Source organism: Myxocyprinus asiaticus, chromosome 17, assembly GCF_019703515.2.
Source record: "Myxocyprinus asiaticus isolate MX2 ecotype Aquarium Trade chromosome 17, UBuf_Myxa_2, whole genome shotgun sequence".
NCBI lineage: Eukaryota > Metazoa > Chordata > Actinopteri > Cypriniformes > Catostomidae > Myxocyprinus > Myxocyprinus asiaticus.
Genome location: NC_059360.1, coordinates 47,294,089 through 47,311,122, shown reverse-complemented (window position 1 = coordinate 47,311,122; position 17,034 = coordinate 47,294,089). Strand labels below are relative to the sequence as shown.

General features: G+C 44.6%; 1 protein-coding gene across 1 annotated transcript; it reads right to left on the bottom strand.

The window, feature by feature from the left end:
* Positions 1-186: 186 nt before the first annotated feature.
* On the bottom strand, positions 187-7,379 carry LOC127455189 (transmembrane protein 151B-like). The gene is made up of 2 exons (XM_051722868.1): positions 6,778-7,379; positions 187-1,808 (listed from the first exon to the last, which is right to left on the bottom strand). The coding sequence occupies exons 1-2, from the start codon at positions 6,862-6,864 to the stop codon at positions 411-413; spliced, it is 1,485 nt and encodes a 494-aa protein (XP_051578828.1). The 5' UTR covers positions 6,865-7,379; the 3' UTR covers positions 187-410.
* Positions 7,380-17,034: the final 9,655 nt, after the last annotated feature.

The window sequence follows — 17,034 nt, the reverse complement described above, 5'->3', positions numbered from 1 at the left end:
AATAACTTTTTTTTTTTTAAACACCCCCCGCTGCTCATTACCGTAATGCTTCCAGATGTTTACTTTTACTATTCACATTGTTTTCAATTATGGTTCTCATTACAGTATATATATATATATATATATATATATATATATATATATATATATATATATATATATATGTATTTTTTTTATTTTGTGGTAATGAGAATATAATAATAAAAAATAAAAAAAATTCATGTAATGGAAATTGGGGGTACTGTCATCAAAATAATGACACAATGTAAAAAATCTTAAAAGCCTTTAAAAATGTGCTTCAATTTCTATATACAATACAGAATGTCTTGTTTGTTTCTTTTTAATTTTGGAGTAAATAGGTCGGGACATTTTCTTGACAGGTTTCATGAGAATCACCCGTTAATGATCAATCATAAAGATGTTTCTACGCATGAGCTATTCCTATGGAAGGACCGGTGGTTGGGGCAGCTTTCACTACAGTGAACAATAAGCACTGGGAAGTACAGCGCATCCTGGTAGGGTGGTGGGTCTTCCTCATCAGTGGTGATTCGTCCCGACAGGCATTGTGTGTTTTCGCTGGGGCTCTCGGGTTCATCCAAGCTTCCGCTTCTCCAAAAACAGCTGCGGCGGGAGCCATACAGCCTGCCCAGAGAGAAGCGACTTCCGCTGAAGGGGATCCGTGGACTGCCATTGCAGATGCTGAGGGCACTGCGGGAGAATACGGACGAGCTGCTGATGGCACGATGGCAGCGCTCGCAGTTCTGCCTGACGCCTCCTGAACGCTGTGCCAGATCCATCAAGCCTGCCTCGGAGTAACTGGGCACCAGCTGCTGGTTTGAACGAATGTGCCATTCCAGTTCAGTGCTATCTATGGTGTTGACCCTTGGGATACGTCTGCAGTAGGGTCTCTCGTCACATGGTGTCACAGGGATGTAGTCTGCACCAAAGAGCTTCTCCACACGGTAGTGGACGTAAGCTGTGCGGTACTCCGTCAGCACCCGCAAGGGCCAGGACAAAGTCAGAAAGGAAGCCGTCCAGAAGACATAGTTAGAGACGTACCAGGGGTGGTGGTCTGGGTTGGAAAAGGCAATCATGTACTCTTTGAAGTCTACGTTTTTCAGGTGCATCCCCTCCCGGGCCTCCATGTAATCGTCCAGTCCTTCGTTATCAGTGAAGAACCTTGCACGCTGGGTCAAATAGGAATTTTCAGACTCCACGTTGGCAAAGCTAAAGCACTTGGTGAACCTCAGTTTGGTGATGGCTGACTTTTCCAGACCAGCTAGCTGCTTGGAGACATCCTTGACACCACAGTGTCCATAATCATATTCTGCCTCAGCCACGTGCGTGTTCACTCTCTCGTGATACACTTGTGTGGTGGTGTAGGCGTCTCCATTGCGGTACCGTGTAACTTGGCGCGTACGTCGTACGTAGTGGTAGCTAATGGCCTTCCACCAGATACAAGGCTTGGCTTGCTGCATTCTCTGGACTCTTTCATAAATTCCTTCCACGTTCACCTTGTACTGAAGCTCGTTTCTGGCATGGCAGTGCCAGCACTCCACCAGATAAACAAAGTAAAGCATGATGAGGAAGGCCAGTGGAATGTAGATGTAGCCGTCAGAGCAGGGACTGTCATGGTACATCATGGACTTCCCTTTGTAGGCACTGTCAAAGGTCAACCGGGTGACCTTGGTGACATGGCACCACACCATGGCTCCCATGCATCCATACATGAGCATGGACAACAGCAGGCATTTCCAGAACACTTCTCTGCACATGGACTTGCTCAGGGATTGCTTCATAGGCCTCTGCTGCTCATTCACCACAAAAAGAGAACAAAGAGAAAGAAACTTGGTTAGAAAAGGACAAAGGGTTCATTTGGTAACAGTGGAGCCAACACAGAAGATCCAAATGTAATGCAACTACATTTGATGCAGAACGTTCATCTTGGCTGTAAATAAAGTTTGTTGTTAAGGCATGCAGGTAAGTAGTATGAATATATTCCTGGATATGCTTCATCCAGGATTGTGCATTGTCCCATGACCCGTATATATGGCATAGTAACGACAACCACTAAAATAATTTACTATGATTTTGTTCAACAAGAACGTTATAGCCACAAGATCCTTTTTCTTTACATACAGCATATAGCATTTACAGTTGAAAAGAACCGCCCAACTCGTGGTTCTTCACCATTTCTTTCAATTCTGCTTTTTTAATGTGACGTCTCCGCAGCTTCTGCGGCATTATGAGCTGGTAAAGTGTCCAATGGATATGCACTTCAGAACCTCAACTCATCTGGGTATTTCTTGCCTACTGTTTTACCAATATTGAGGATTCAGACATAATACTCATTTGACAAACTGCTTTTGGAGTACTATATAGAAGGGAAGTATGCGTATTCGGACGCAATACATGCTGCTACTATTTGTCAACAAAATGTAAATATGTATAAATACCACATATATTTTATTATTGGTTAATATTTGAACTAATAAATGCATGCATTTTTAATTGCTCAATGGGTAATGATTAGGGCTTGACACTAACACACGGCCACCCGCCAAATGCGGGTAGAAATCGGCACTCTTACTAGCCACTTTTGGCGGGTAACCGCAGCTGAAGCAAATTTTAATTGTATTCATCTCACGCTCAGTGCTTTATAAGTAGTAAATATGCTTCTCAAATCTGACACGCGTATCGGGGCGAATAAATTATGTTTTCGCGCTAACCCCCATAGTGCACATCACCGTGCTGCGGAGATAAGATCGGCAGAGCTCGGGGACAACGCAGAGCAAAATTGCGTTATTCAGTTCAGACATCACCGGCAACAATGTCGCCTATGGGCACAAACCCACCTTCACTGGACCAGACAGGACTGGCAAAAAGTGCTCTTCACTGACGAGTCATGGTTTTGTCTCACCATGGGTGATGGTTGGACTCGCGTTTATCGTTGAAGGAATGAGCGTTACACCGAGGCCTGTACTCTGGAGTGGGATCAATTTGGAGGTGGAGGGTCCGTCATGGTCTGGGGCGATGTGTCACAGCATCATCGGAGTGAGCTTGTTGTCATTGCAGGCAATCTCAACGCTGTACGTTACAGGGAAGACATCCTCCTCCCTCATGTGGTACCCTTCCTGCAGGCTCATCCTGACATGACCCTCCAGCATGACAATGCCACCAGCCATACTGCTCATTCTGTGCATGATTTCCTGCAAGCCAGTAATGTCAGTGTTCTGCCATGGCCAGTGAAGAGCCCGGATCTCACTCCCATTGAGCACGTCTGGGACCTGTTGGATCGGAGGGTGAGGGCTAGGGCCATTCCCCCCAGAAATATCCAGGAACTTGCAAATGCCTTGGTGGAAGAGTGGGGTAACATCTCACAGCAAGAACAGGCAAATCTGGCATGTCTGTGAAATTTATTCAGTTTATGTCTTAGCTGTTGAATATTTTTATGTTCATACAAATATTTACACGTTAAATTTGCGAAAATAAAAGCAGTTGAAAGTGAGAGGACTTTTCTTTTTTGCTGAGTTTATATATATATATATATTATACAGATTTGTTCACTTATTCATACAGTAGCCATTTTTGTAAATCACACTTTTGTAGGTGGCAACAAATGAATGTCTTCTGTGTTTTGAGTGAGTCAGTAAACCATTGATAAACTACCTTGTTTACGAGGTGGGCAAGGAAGAGGCAGGAACTGGCTGAACAGTAATCTTAACTTTTAATGTCATAAATGAACTTGAATCAACTTAAACGCAAACACATGGACACACACACACAGCAGCCACATGTGTCGCTCTCTCTCTCGAACTGAGCCACCAGAGCAGTCTCGTGCTTCAAACAAGTGCAGCGTTGCTGCCGCTGTGTAAAGCACTTGCAAAGTCACAGATTTTTAGGGGGGCTGAGATGAAGTTTGGGGGGGCTAAAACCCTACTAAATAGGGTCTAGCAACACCTATACTATAGTTTATTTTTCAGAAAGACTATCTAAATTAGCCTAACCACATTATTGTGGAGCCGTTCATGGTTTGACCTGTGGTTATGGCCTGTAATATTACAAATGCCACTGGAAAAAAAATAATAAAAAAAAAAAAATGGAAGAACAATGGTAAAATTTCATGAAGGCATATACAATTTAGTAAAGTTAAAGGGGTAAAAATTTGGACTTCCATGGAAAAATGGACAAATTATTGACAAAGTTTTCCCATTCTTCTATCCTACTCCTGTTCTAACTGGCTATGTTTGCCATCAGATAATCTAAATATGACTTAAATCCACTGGCATAGTATTGGGGGAGATGGGGGACACACTTCATGCTGTGAAGGGGGTGATTTGTCCCCCCAATCGTGAATCTGTCCTTGTTTATATATTTTTAGCAATGCTGGAAATAATTTTGTTTGGATATCTTGCAACTGTGTGGCTTTGAGTCTGTCATATTGAGACAAATAACTGAAGTCCCCCCTCCGTTGTACGAGTTGGTATCGCCCAACTAGATGGCAGTGTCACGTGGTACCTGTTACTTTTCTCAGCACTGGCCAGGATGCATGGACTCACTATCGTTTATTATTTCTGGATGAGGATTTAAACAAATTCTTTTACAGATAATGCTGATGTGGATTTTCATTCACAGGTATGAATCCTGACAATGATCAGTTTTTATTAAAAATAACTATCCAGTGTAAAATGTCTCAAAATGGATATAAAGTGTTCTTAGATTTAAATGCGGATGAATGGAGGATTTGGTTTTCAAGCGTCAAGCGCCCCCTGCAGGAATTAAACTTTGTGTCTCACAAGAAACGGTCAGTGGCTGACAGCATGCAATTTCAGTCTGTAGCTCTTTAACCAACACAAAACTTCTGTATGAATTTTGAAAATATGAAATATATCAAATTAATCATATGTGGAGTCAGTGAAGATGTTAAAGGCATCCATAGAAATGATCAGTTGTTTTTCATGCTGAGGAAACATTTCAGATGAGCAGGTAAGAATTGATGGTTTTTGGTGTGGAAAGTGGAGGTGTGTGGATACAAAAACGTAGGAGAGTGGATACAGTGACACTCGGAACGGAGAGGTGTGGCGACCTTGGTGTGCGCACATGTTAAGTCTCCTGTGTGTTGTGGTTGTACAGAGACGGTTCCACCTCTAAAAAACTAAATTGTGCCCAAGACAAAAAATTATTGTGAGTGGGGTGTCCAATGGGGTGGCCAGGCTTCGGTCCATGGTGGCCACGGCCACCCCAGGCCACCCCCTAGCTCTGTCCACTAGTCATCCAACAACAAACTAGTAAGTTTAATATTTTTAGCTGTGTGATGAATTAAAGATGCCACTTTTTGTATTGTGTAAGCGTGCTGACAATATGCGGCGCGTTGTGTGTAGTTACTATCAGCGAGTAAAGTTGCGTCTTAAAGGACTGCTTCTGTACAAATTCACGCATTCAACAATAAATGTCAATTTTAGTCATGATTGGACTTTAAATTGCCTGCTGCAAGCAATGTTCCCGTTATCATGCATAGTCCAAAGGTTTACTTGTAAGGTGTTGTGGACGGTATTTAGAGTCTGTTGCTGATTCTTTATATTGGGGTGTCTGACAAACAACGAATTGAAGCACTCTGTTTACACTTAAGCACATCACTGAGCTTGGGATGCACATAAGCGGTGTTGGAGTGTCTCTTATTACCTCCTATTTTTGTATGTGTGTGCATGTCTGTGCGTGTGTGTGTCTGCGTGTGTGCACGTGTGTGTGTGTGTGTGTGTGTGTGTGAGTGTGAGTGTGAGTGTGAGTGTGTGAGTGTGTGTGTGTGTGTGTGTGTGTGTGTGTGTGTGTGTGTGTGGGCAGGTATAAGTGGTTTACGAGGACTTTTTTTAGGTTACAAACTGGTAATTACAAGGGTATTATGCTATAAATGTGGTTTATGGGGACATTTGTAGTGTCCCCATAATTCAAATCGCTTAAATCGCTTTTTTTTAATTTATTATTTTTATGTAAAATGCAGAAGGTTAGGTTTAGGGGTAGGGTTAGGGTTAGGGGATAGAATCTATAGTTTGTACAATATAAAAATAATTATGTCTATGGAGAGTCCTCATAATGATAGCTGCACCAACATGTGTGTGTGTGTGTGTGTGTGTGTGTGTGTGTGTGTGTCTGTTTGTGTTTGTGTGTCTGTGTGTGTGTTTATCAGTTTTCTTATTATAGTGCTTCCCTTAGCGTCCACATATCCCCCAGAAATACGTCCACTTAGACGTTTAGACAATTGTTATATGATATGCATTTTTTTATTTTATTTTTTTATTTATTTATTTTGCATCAGTGGTGTTGCATAATAAGAAAACGTGCAAATAATTGTAAAACCAACCGCGATTTCGTTCTCAGACGGCGGCATCCCTACATTTAATATACTTTTGTATTTATCTGTGCATTAATTTGAACTGTTATTATGCATTGTGTAATGAGTTATTGTTATTGCATGCGTTTGTTGTGCAATAACATGCATAGGTGAATTTTACTGGCTCTACTTGATGTTTCCTTCATTGGGTAAAATAGCAAAGACTGTTTTTTTTTATCTCGAAGTGACCATCTGTTGTTTGATATGAAATCCAATCTCTACTCATGCATGCAGCTACAGCAGTACTGTCTACATACACACATGCTTCCATGTTGTGCAAATGCATGGCCATATTTACGCATAGTGGGATGTTTGTTTCATTTCACTTATCACGCGCTATTCCGATTCATCATGAATGCAAAATAAAAATAGAGGCAATTATCGAATACCTCCTCTCGAGGGCTGTCCGTGTCGTCTTCGAAAACAGTGGTAGTGCTGCTCTCACTGGCTGTCGCAGCGGATGCTGGAGGGGACATGGCTGCAACAATGACGGGGTGTGGATCACCTCAAATTATTCCCAGACAATTCAACGTCGAGTAACGAATGAAAAACGCCAACCAATGCAATCAGCGTTTTCACATCAGTTGCATCGGTCCATTCCGTCATGCATTTTGAAATTGAACTTCATCGCTTAATCCTGTTTGCGGCAACACCTGCTGTTTGATTAAGCAGTTTGTGCGGCATATGCACACTAATGCATCTCTCAAATGACTATTAAAGATTAACACTATTTAGATAGGGTCTAACTATAATAACATAAAACGCATGCATTGAAAACCTTTCCGATATGTCTTCAAGTCGCGTGCATTCAAATTCACAAAGCCTTTGATTAGCCGCCATAACTCCTTAACGTGCTTTTGACGCCATAAATATATAGCAACACGGTATATTTCAGTGAAATTGTGTCCTTTGGCGCGGGTTTACAGTTCCAGATTGGAAATGCTAAGAGACGTATATTTTCGTTCCCGGAGGGGATGGTTGAGGGTGGGGATGCTGCGGTCCATGATGATGCTCTATGATCTTCCGACAGCAGATGTCGACAATTGAACACATTTAATTACTTGCACGCTTCTGGTGCAATTCACTAATTTAATCAAAGAAATCTATGTTAATAGTGATTTAAGTTATCTAAATAATAGTAGACATTATTAGACATTAATAGTAGAATATTGCTTTAAATTTTCAACTATAAATTAGCCTATTATTAGCAATTTATTAACAATAAGTTTAGAGTTTTTTTTATTTTTTTTATAAAGAATATATAATGAAAAGTGTACCGGCTAACAGTGATTTTTTTATTATTTTTTTTTTTATTATTGTATTGATAGTTTAACAAAACTTACAGATGGTGATTTGCTGGTGATTCAGCACCGCGGACAGCGACACATTGTAGCAGCTGGATTGCTTTTAATGACTCTAAACACTTTCTAAATGTCATTTTAGTACTAAAGGAGTTGAAGTTAACATGCTTGTTGAAGTTTTGTGGTTTTCGTAAGATTGTGTAGCCTAGTGGTTGAAGATCTGGGTTGGTAACTGAGGTTCTAGGTTTGAAACTTGCACCATCAGCACTGGGTTCTTGATCAAGGAACTTGACCTTAAAGTAATATTTTCATTTACATTTAGTCATTTAGCAGATGCTTTTAACCAAAGCAACTTATGAGGAACATAGCAAACAATTTGAACAAAGTTCAACAACATCTACAGTGTTGTAATACCAAGCTCTCAAGGTGGCTGAAGTGGTATAGGTGATAGCGCAGAAAAAAGAGTCAGTTCTGTGCTATCAACTATACTGCTCAATATACTACTAAACTGCTAGTTCAGTAGTAAGTGCAGTTAGTGTGGATTGGTTAAGTGCTCGCGGAACAGACATGTTTTCAGCTGGTTCTTGAATGTTGAGATGGTATCAGCAGATCATGTGAAGGTTGGAAGCTCAATCCACCACAGTGGAACAGAGAAAGTGAAAGATTGTGAAATAGACTTTGAGCCTCTTTGTGATGGGACCACCAGGCGCCACTCGTTCATAGACTGCAGAGGCCGAGTTGGAGCATAGACCTGGAGAAGTGAATTGAAGTAAGAGGGTGCTGTTCCACTGGCTGTCCTGAAGGCCAGAGTTAAAGCCTTGAATTTGATGCGGGCAGCTACAGGTAGCCCACATAGTGTTATTCCAATATTCCAGGTTCAGTACAAGTTAAGCTCAATCAACAGCATTTGTGTCATAATGTAGATTACCACAAAAAAAAAAAAAAAAAATAAATAAATAAATAAATATATATATATATATATATATATATATATATATATATATATATATATATATATATATATATATAATGCACATTTATGTAGCTAACGAAAATCCCTGAAAATAACATTTGTTTTGAGACAAAATACTTATTTATCATTTTCAGTTTTGTTTAAGAACATTAAATCAAAAGTTTTTTAATAACTATCCAATAAATGAAAGGATAGTTTTTGCGGGAAAAAGCCCCCCTGTTGCAGGTGCTAAAGCTCCTATAAAACACATTGTTTTTCTGAAGTGGGGCGAATAGATTTGTTCTGAAGAATGTTTGAAGTGGGCTCACATTGACTGATCCAATCACAATGGCGATTCATTTGTTTACATAATACTTGAGATGTTATAAAATGGCAAATGTGATTAAAAATGAACAGGAAATCATGCACCTTTTCTGAAGTAGTTAATTTGAGTAAGCACATCTTAATTTGTTACTCAAAAAAGCTTCGTGTTGTCTCAAAATTTTGAACTAACTTGTGTAACAAGTGTGTGGGCCTTCTACCCCAAGTGTGTGGTCCTTCTATCCCAAGTGTGTGGGCCTTCTACCCCAAGTGTGTGGGCCTTTTACCCGAAGTGTGTGGGCCTTCTACCCCAAGTGTGTGGGCCTTCTACACCAAGTGTGTGGGCCTTCTACCCCAAGTGTGTGGTCCTTCTATCCCAAGTGTGTGGGCCTTCTACCCCAAGTGTGTGGGCCTTCTACCCCAAGTGTGTGGTCCTTCTATCCCAAGTGTGTGGGCCTTCTACCCCAAGTGTGTGGGCCTTTAACCCCAAGTGTGTGGGCCTTCTACCCCAAGTGTGTGGGCCTTCTACCCCAAGTGTGTGGGCCTTTTACCCCAAGTGTGTGGACCTTTTACCCCAAGTGTGTGGGCCTTTTACCCCAAGTGTGTGGGCCTTTTAGTGTGTGGGCCTTTTACCCCAAGTGTGTGGGCATTTTACCCCAAGTGTGTGGACCTTTTGCCCTAAGTGTGTGGGCCTTTTACCCCAAGTGTATGGGCCTTTTAGTGTGTGGGCCTTTTACTCCAAGTGTGTGGGCCTTTTACACCAAGCGTGTGGGCCTTTTACCCCAAGTATGTGGGCCTTTTACCTCAAGTGTGTGGGCCTTTTTCCCCAAGTGTGTGGGCCTTTTACCCCAAGTGTGTGGGCCTTCTACTCCAAATGTGTGGGCCTTCTACCCCAAGTGTGGGCCTTTTCCCCAAGTGTGTGGGCCTTTTACCCCAAGTGTGTGGGCCTTCTACCCCAAGTGTGTGGGCCTTTTACCCCAAGTGTGTGGGCCTTTTACCCCAAGTGTGTGGGCCTTTTACCCCAAGTGTGTGGGCCTTTTACCCCAAGTGTGTGGGCCTTTTACCCCAAGTGTGTGGACCTTTTACCCCAAGTGTGTGGGACTTTAACCCCAAGTGTGTGGACCTTTTACCCCAAGTGTGTGGGCCTTTTACCCCAAGTGTGTGGGCCTTTTAGTGTGTGGGCCTTTTACCCCAAGTGTGTGGGCCTTTTAGTGTTTGGGCCTTTTACTCCAAGTGTGTGGGCCTTTTACCCCAAGTGTGTGGGCCTTTTACCCCAAGTATGTGGGCCTTTTACCTCAAGTGTGTGGACCTTTTACCCCAAGTGTGTGGACCTTTTTCCCCAAGTGTGTGGGCCTTCTATCCCAAGTGTGTGGGCCTTCTACCCCAAGTGTGTGGGCCTTCTACCCCAAGTGTGTGGGCCTTTTACTGTGTGGGCCTTTTACCTCAAGTGTGTGGGCCTTTTACTCCAAATGTGTGGACCTTTTACCCCAAGTGTATGGTTCTTTTACCCAAAGTGTGTGGGCCTTCTACCCCAAGAGTGTGGACCTTTTACACCAAGTGTGTGGGCCTTCTACCCCAAGTGTGTGGGCCTTTTATCCCAAGTGTGTGGAGTAAAAGGCTCACTTGCCACTTTTTTAAAAATGGAATTTGAATCAAAGCAACCTTCCATTATTATTTATTTTCACGCAAATGAAAATAAATATTTAATAAAAAGAAATCAATTATTAAAAATGTACTGTATATATTGATACATTTCACAAAAAAAAAAAAAAAGCTAATAACCTAACCCTTACCCCAAGTATGTGGGCCTTTTACCCCAAGTGTGTGGGCCTTTTACCTCAAGTGTGTGGGCCTTTTAACCCAAGTGTGTGGGCCTTTTAGTGGGTGGGCCTTTTACCCCAAGTGTGTGGGCCTTTTATCCCAAGTGTGTGGGCCTTCTACCCCAAGTGTGTGGGCCTTCTACCCCAAGTGTGTGGACCTTTTACTGTGTGGGCCTTTTACCCCAAGTGTGTGGGCCTTTTACTTTGTGGGCCTTTTACCCCAAGTGTGTGGGCCTTTTACCTTGTGGGCCTTTTACCCCAAGTGTGTGGGCCTTTTACCCCAAGTGTGTGGGCATTTTACCCCAAGTGTGTGGGCCTTCTACCCCAAGTGTGTGGGCCTTTTACCCCAAGTGTGTGCCACTTGCCACCTTTTTAAAAACAGAATTTGAATCAAAAACAACCTTCCGTTATTATTTATTTTCACGCAAATGATGTTGCTCCATCAATATTCAATAAAAATAAATCAATTATTAAAAATGTACTGTATATATTGATACATTTTGTGACCCCCCCCCCCCCCCCAAAAAAAGAAAGCTAATAACCCTAACCCTTACCCCAAGTGTGTGGGCCTTTTAACTCAAGTGTGTGGGCCTTTTAGTGTGTGGGCCTTTTACCCCAAGTCTGTGGGCTTTTAACCCCAAGTGTGTGGACCTTTTAGTGTGTGGGCATTTTACTCCAAGAGTGTGGGCCTTTTTCACCAAGTGTGTGGGCCTTCTACCCCAAGTGTGTGGGCCTTTTACCCCAAGTCTGTGGGCCTTTTACTGTGTGGGCCTTTTACCCCAAGTGTGTGGACCTTTTACCCCAAGTGTGTGGGCCTTTTACCCCAAGTGTGTGGACCTTTTACTGTGTGGGCATTTTACTCCAAGAGTGTGGGCCTTTTTCCCCAAGTGTGTGGGCCTTCTACCCCAAGTGTGTGGGCCTTTTATCCCAAGTGTGTGGGCCTTCTACCCCAAGTGTGTGGGCCTTTTATCCCAAGTGTGTGGGCCTTCTACCCCAAGTGTGTGGGCCTTTTATCCCAAGTAGGTGGGCCTTTTACTGTGTGGGCCTTTTACGCCAAGTGTGTGGACCTTTTAGTGTGTGGGCCTTTTACTCCAAGAGTGTGGGCCTTTCTCCCCAAGTATGTGGGCCTTCTACACCAAGTGTGTGGGCCTTTTATCCCAAGTGTGTGGGCCTTCTACCCCAAGTGTGTGGGACTTTTTCACTAAGTGTGTGGGCCTTCTACCCCAAGTGTGTGGGCCTTTTACCCGAAGTGTGTGGGCCTTCTACCCCAAGTTTGTGGGCCTTCTACACCAACTGTGTGGGCCTTCTACCCCAAGTGTGTGGTCCGTCTATCCCAAGTGTGTGGGCCTTCTACCCCAAGTGTGTGGGCCTTCTACCCAAGTGTGTGGGCCTTTTACCCGAAGTGTGTGGGCCTTCTACGCCAAGTGTGTGGGCCTTCTACCACAAGTGTGTGGGCCTTTTACCCCAAGTGTGTGGGCCTTTTACCCCAAGTGTGTGGACCTTTTACTCCAAGTGTGTGAGCCTTTTACCCCAAGTGTGTGGGCCTTTTAGTGTGTGGGCCTTTTACCCCAAGTGTGTGGACCTTTTACTCCAAGTGTGTGAGCCTTTTACCCCAAGAGTGTGGGCCTTTTAGTGTGTGGGCCTTTTACCCCAAGTGTGTGGGGCGCGTAGACCTTTTACCCCAAGTGTGTGGGCCTTTAACCCCAAGTGTGTGGACCTTTTACCCCAAGTGTGTGGGCCTTTCACCCCAAGTGTGTGGGCCTTTTAGTGTGTGGGCCTTTTACCCCAAGTGTGTGGGCATTTTACCCCAAGTGTGTGGACCTTTTGCCCTAAGTGTGTGGGCCTTTTACCCCAAGTGTGTGGGCCTTTTAGTGTGTGGGCCTTTTACTCCATGTGTGTGGGCCTTTTACACCAAGTGTGTGGGCCTTTTACCCCAAGTATGTGGGCCTTTTACCTCAAGTGTGTGGGCCTTTTTCCCCAAGTGTGTGGGCCTTTTACCCCAAGTGTGTGGGCCTTCTATCCCAAGTGTGTGGGCCTTCTACCCCAAGTGTGTGGGCCTCTTACCCCAAGTGTGTGGACCTTTTACCCCAAGTGTGTGGGACTTTAACCCCAAGTGTGTGGGCCTTTTACCCCAAGTGTGTGGGCCTTTTACCCCAAGTGTGTGGACCTTTTACCCCAAGTGTGTGGGACTTTAACCCCAAGTGTGTGGACCTTTTACCCCAAGTGTGTGGGCCTTTTACCCCAAGGGTGTGGACCTTTTAGTGTGTGGGCACCCTTCTACCCCAAGTGTGTGGGCCTTTTACCCCAAGTGTGTGGGCCTTCTACCCCAAGTGTGTGGGCCTTCTACCCCAAGTGTGTGGGCCTTTTACCCCAAGTGTGTGGGCCTTTTACCCCAAGTGTGTGGACCTTTTACTCCAAGTGTGTGAGCCTTTTACCCCAAGTGTGTGGGCCTTTTAGTGTGTGGGCCTTTTACCCCAAGTGTGTGGACCTTTTACTCCAAGTGTGTGAGCCTTTTACCCCAAGTGTGTGGGCCTTTTAGTGTGTGGGCCTTTTACCCCAAGTGTGTGGGCATTTTAACCCAAGTGTGTGGACCTTTTGCCCTAAGTGTGTGGGCCTTTTACCCCAAGTGTGTGGGCCTTTTAGTGTGTGGGCCTTTTACTCCATGTGTGTGGGCCTTTAACACCAAGTGTGTGGGCCTTTTACCCCAAGTATGTGGGCCTTTTACCTCAAGTGTGTGGGCCTTTTTCCCCAAGTGTGTGGGCCTTTTACCCCAAGTGTGTGGGCCTTCAATCCCAAGTGTGTGGGCCTTCTACCCCAAGTGTGTGGGACTTTAACCCCAAGTGTGTGGACCTTTTACCCCAAGTGTGTGGGACTTTAACCCCAAGTGTGTGGGCCTTTTCCCCCAAGTGTGTGGGCCTTTTACCCCAAGTGTGTGGACCTTTTACCCCAAGTGTGTGGGACTTTAACCCCAAGTGTGTGGACCTTTTACCCCAAGTGTGTGGGCCTTTTACCCCAAGTGTGTGGACCTTTTAGTGTGTGGGCCTTTTACCCCAAGTGTGTGGGCCTTTTAGTGTTTGGGCCTTTTACTCCAAGTGTGTGGGCCTTTTACCCCAAGTGTGTGGGCCTTTTACCCCAAGTATGTGGGCCTTCTACCCCAAGTGTGTGGGCCTTTAACCCCAAGTGTGTGGGCCTTCTACGCCAAGTGTGTGGGCCTTCTACCCCAAGTGTGTTGGCCTTTTACCCCAAGTGTGTGGGCCTTTTAGTGTTTGGGCCTTTTACTCCAAGTGTGTGGGCCTTTAACCCCAAGTGTGTGGGCCTTCTACTCCAAATGTGTGGGCCTTCTACCCCAAGTGTGTGGGCCTTTTACTGTGTGGGCCTTTTACCTCAAGTGTGTGGGCCTTTTACTCCAAATGTGTGGAACTTTTACCCCAAGTGTATGGTTCTTTTACCCAAAGTGTGTGGGCCTTCTACCCCAAGTGTGTGGACCTTTTACACCAAGTGTGTGGGCCTTCTACCCCAAGTGTGTGGGCCTTTTACCCCAAGTGTGTGGGGTAAAAGGCTCACTTGCCACTTTTTTAAAAATGGAATTTGAATCAAAGCAACCTTCCATTATTATTTATTTTCACGCAAATGAAAATAAATATTTAATAAAAAGAAATCAATTATTAAAAATGTACTGTATATATTGATACATTTCACAAAAAAAAAAAAAAGCTAATAACCTAACCCTTACCCCAAGTATGTGGGCCTTTTACCCCAAGTGTGTGGGCCATTTACCTCAAGTGTGTGGGCCTTTTAACCCAAGTGTGTGGGCCTTTTAGTGGGTGGGCCTTTTACCCCAAGTGTGTGGGCCTTTTATCCCAAGTGTGTGGGCCTTCTATCCAAAGTGTGTGGGCCTTCTACCCCAAGTGTGTGGGCCTTTTACTGTGTGGGCCTTTTACCTCAAGTGTGTGGGCCTTTTCCCCCAAGTGTGTGGGCCTTTTTCCCCAAGTGTGTGGGCCTTCTATCCCAAGTGTGTGGGCCTTCTATCCCAAGTGTGTGGGCCTTCTACCCCAAGTGTGTGGGCCATTTACTGTGTGGGCCTTTTACCTCAAGTGTGTGGACCTTTTACTCCAAATGTGTGGAACTTTTACCTCAAGTGTGTGGACCTTTTACTCCAAATGTGTGGGCCTTCTACCCCAAGTGTGTGGGCCTTTTACTGTGTGGGCCTTTTACCTCAAGTGTGTGGGCCTTTTACTCCAAATGTGTGGAACTTTTACCCCAAGTGTATGGTTCTTTTACCCAAAGTGTGTGGGCATTCTACCCCAAGTGTGTGGGCCTTTTACCCCAAGTGTGTGGGGTAAAAGGCTCACTTGCCACTTTTTTTAAAAATGGAATTTGAATCAAAGCAACCTTCCATTATTATTTATTTTCACGCAAATGAAAATAAATATTTAATAAAAAGAAATCAATTATTAAAAATGTACTGTATATATTGATACATTTCACAAAAAAAAAAAAAGCTAATAACCTAACCCTTACCCCAAGTATGTGGGCCTTTTACCCCAAGTGTGTGGGCCTTTTACCTCAAGTGTGTGGGCCTTTTAACCCAAGTGTGTGGGCCTTTTAGTGGGTGGGCCTTTTACCCCAAGTGTGTGGGCCTTTTATCCCAAGTGTGTGGGCCTTCTACCCCAAGTGTGTGGGCCTTCTACCCCAAGTGTGTGGACCTTTTACTGTGTGGGCCTTTTACCCCAAGTGTGTGGGCCTTTTACTTTGTGGGCCTTTTACCCCAAGTGTGTGGGCCTTTTACCTTGTGGGCCTTTTACCCCAAGTGTGTGGGCCTTTTACCCCAAGTGTGTGGGCATTTTACCCCAAGTGTGTGGGCCTTCTACCCCAAGTGTGTGGGCCTTTTACCCCAAGTGTGTGCCACTTGCCACCTTTTTTAAAAACAGAATTTGAATCAAAACAACCTTCCGTTATTATTTATTTTCACGCAAATGATGTTGCTCCATCAATATTCAATAAAAATAAATCAATTATTAAAAATGTACTGTATATATTGATACATTTTGTGACACCACCCCCACCCCACCCCCAAAAAAGCTAATAACCCTAACCCTTACCCCAAGTGTGTGGGCCTTTTAACCCAAGTGTGTGGGCCTTTTAGTGTGTGGACCTTTTACCCCAAGTCTGTGGGCTTTTTAGTGTGTGGGCCTTTTACCACAAGTATGTGGGCCTTTTTCCACAAGTGTTCCAACAAATTATTAAAAATGTACTGTATGTATTGATACATTTTGTGACACCCCCCCCCCCCCCCCCAAAAAAAAGCTAATAACCCTAACCCTTACCCCAAGTGTGTGGGCCTTTTAGTGTGTGGGCCTTTTACCCCAAGTCTGTGGGCTTTTTACCCCAAGGGTGTGGACCTTTTAGTGTGTGGGCATTTTACTCCAAGAGTGTGGGCCTTTTTCACCAAGTGTGTGGGCCTTCTACCCCAAGTGTGTGGGCCTTTTACCCCAAGTCTGTGGGCCTTTTACTGTGTGGGCCTTTTACCCCAAGTGTGTGGACCTTTTACCCCAAGTGTGTGGGCCTTTTACCCCAAGTGTGTGGACCATTAACTGTGTGGGCATTTTACTCCAAGAGTGTGGGCCTTTTTCCCCAAGTGTGTGGGCCTTCTACCCCAAGTGTGTGGGCCTTTTATCCCAAGTGTGTGGGCCTTCTACCCCAAGTGTGTGGGCCTTTTATCCCAAGTGTGTGGGCCTTCTACCCCAAGTGTGTGGGCCTTTTATCCCAAGTAGGTGGGCCTTTTACTGTGTGGGCCTTTTACCCCAAGTGTGTGGACCTTTTAGTGTGTGGGCCTTTTACTCCAAGAGTGTGGGCCTTTTTCCCCAAGTATGTGGGCCTTCTACACCAAGTGTGTGGGCCTTTTATCCCAAGTGTGTGGGCCTTCTACCCCAAGTGTGTGGGACTTTTTCACTAAGTGTGTGGGCCTTCTACCCCAAGTGTGTGGGCCTTCTACCCCAAGTTTGTGGGCCTTCTACACCAACTGTGTGGGCCTTCTACCCCCAGTGTGTGGTCCTTCTATCCCAAGTGTGTGGGCCTTCTACCCCAAGTGTGTGGGCCTTCTACCCAAGTGTGTGGGCCTTTTACCCGAAGTGTGTGGGCCTTCTACGCCAAGTGTGTGGGCCTTCTACCACAAGTGTGTGGGCCTTTTACCCCAAGTGTGTGGGCCTTTTACCCCAAGTGTGTGGACCTTTTACTCCAAGTGTGTGAGCC

Coding starts and splice junctions, on each gene's coding strand:
- LOC127455189 (XM_051722868.1), bottom strand. CDS start 6,864: ATGTCCCCTCCAGCATCCGCTGCGACAGCCAGTGAGAGCAGCACTACC. Junction 1,809..6,777: donor CGGACAGCCCTCGAGAGGAG/GTATTCGATAAT, acceptor GTGAATGAGCAG/CAGAGGCCTATGAAGCAATC.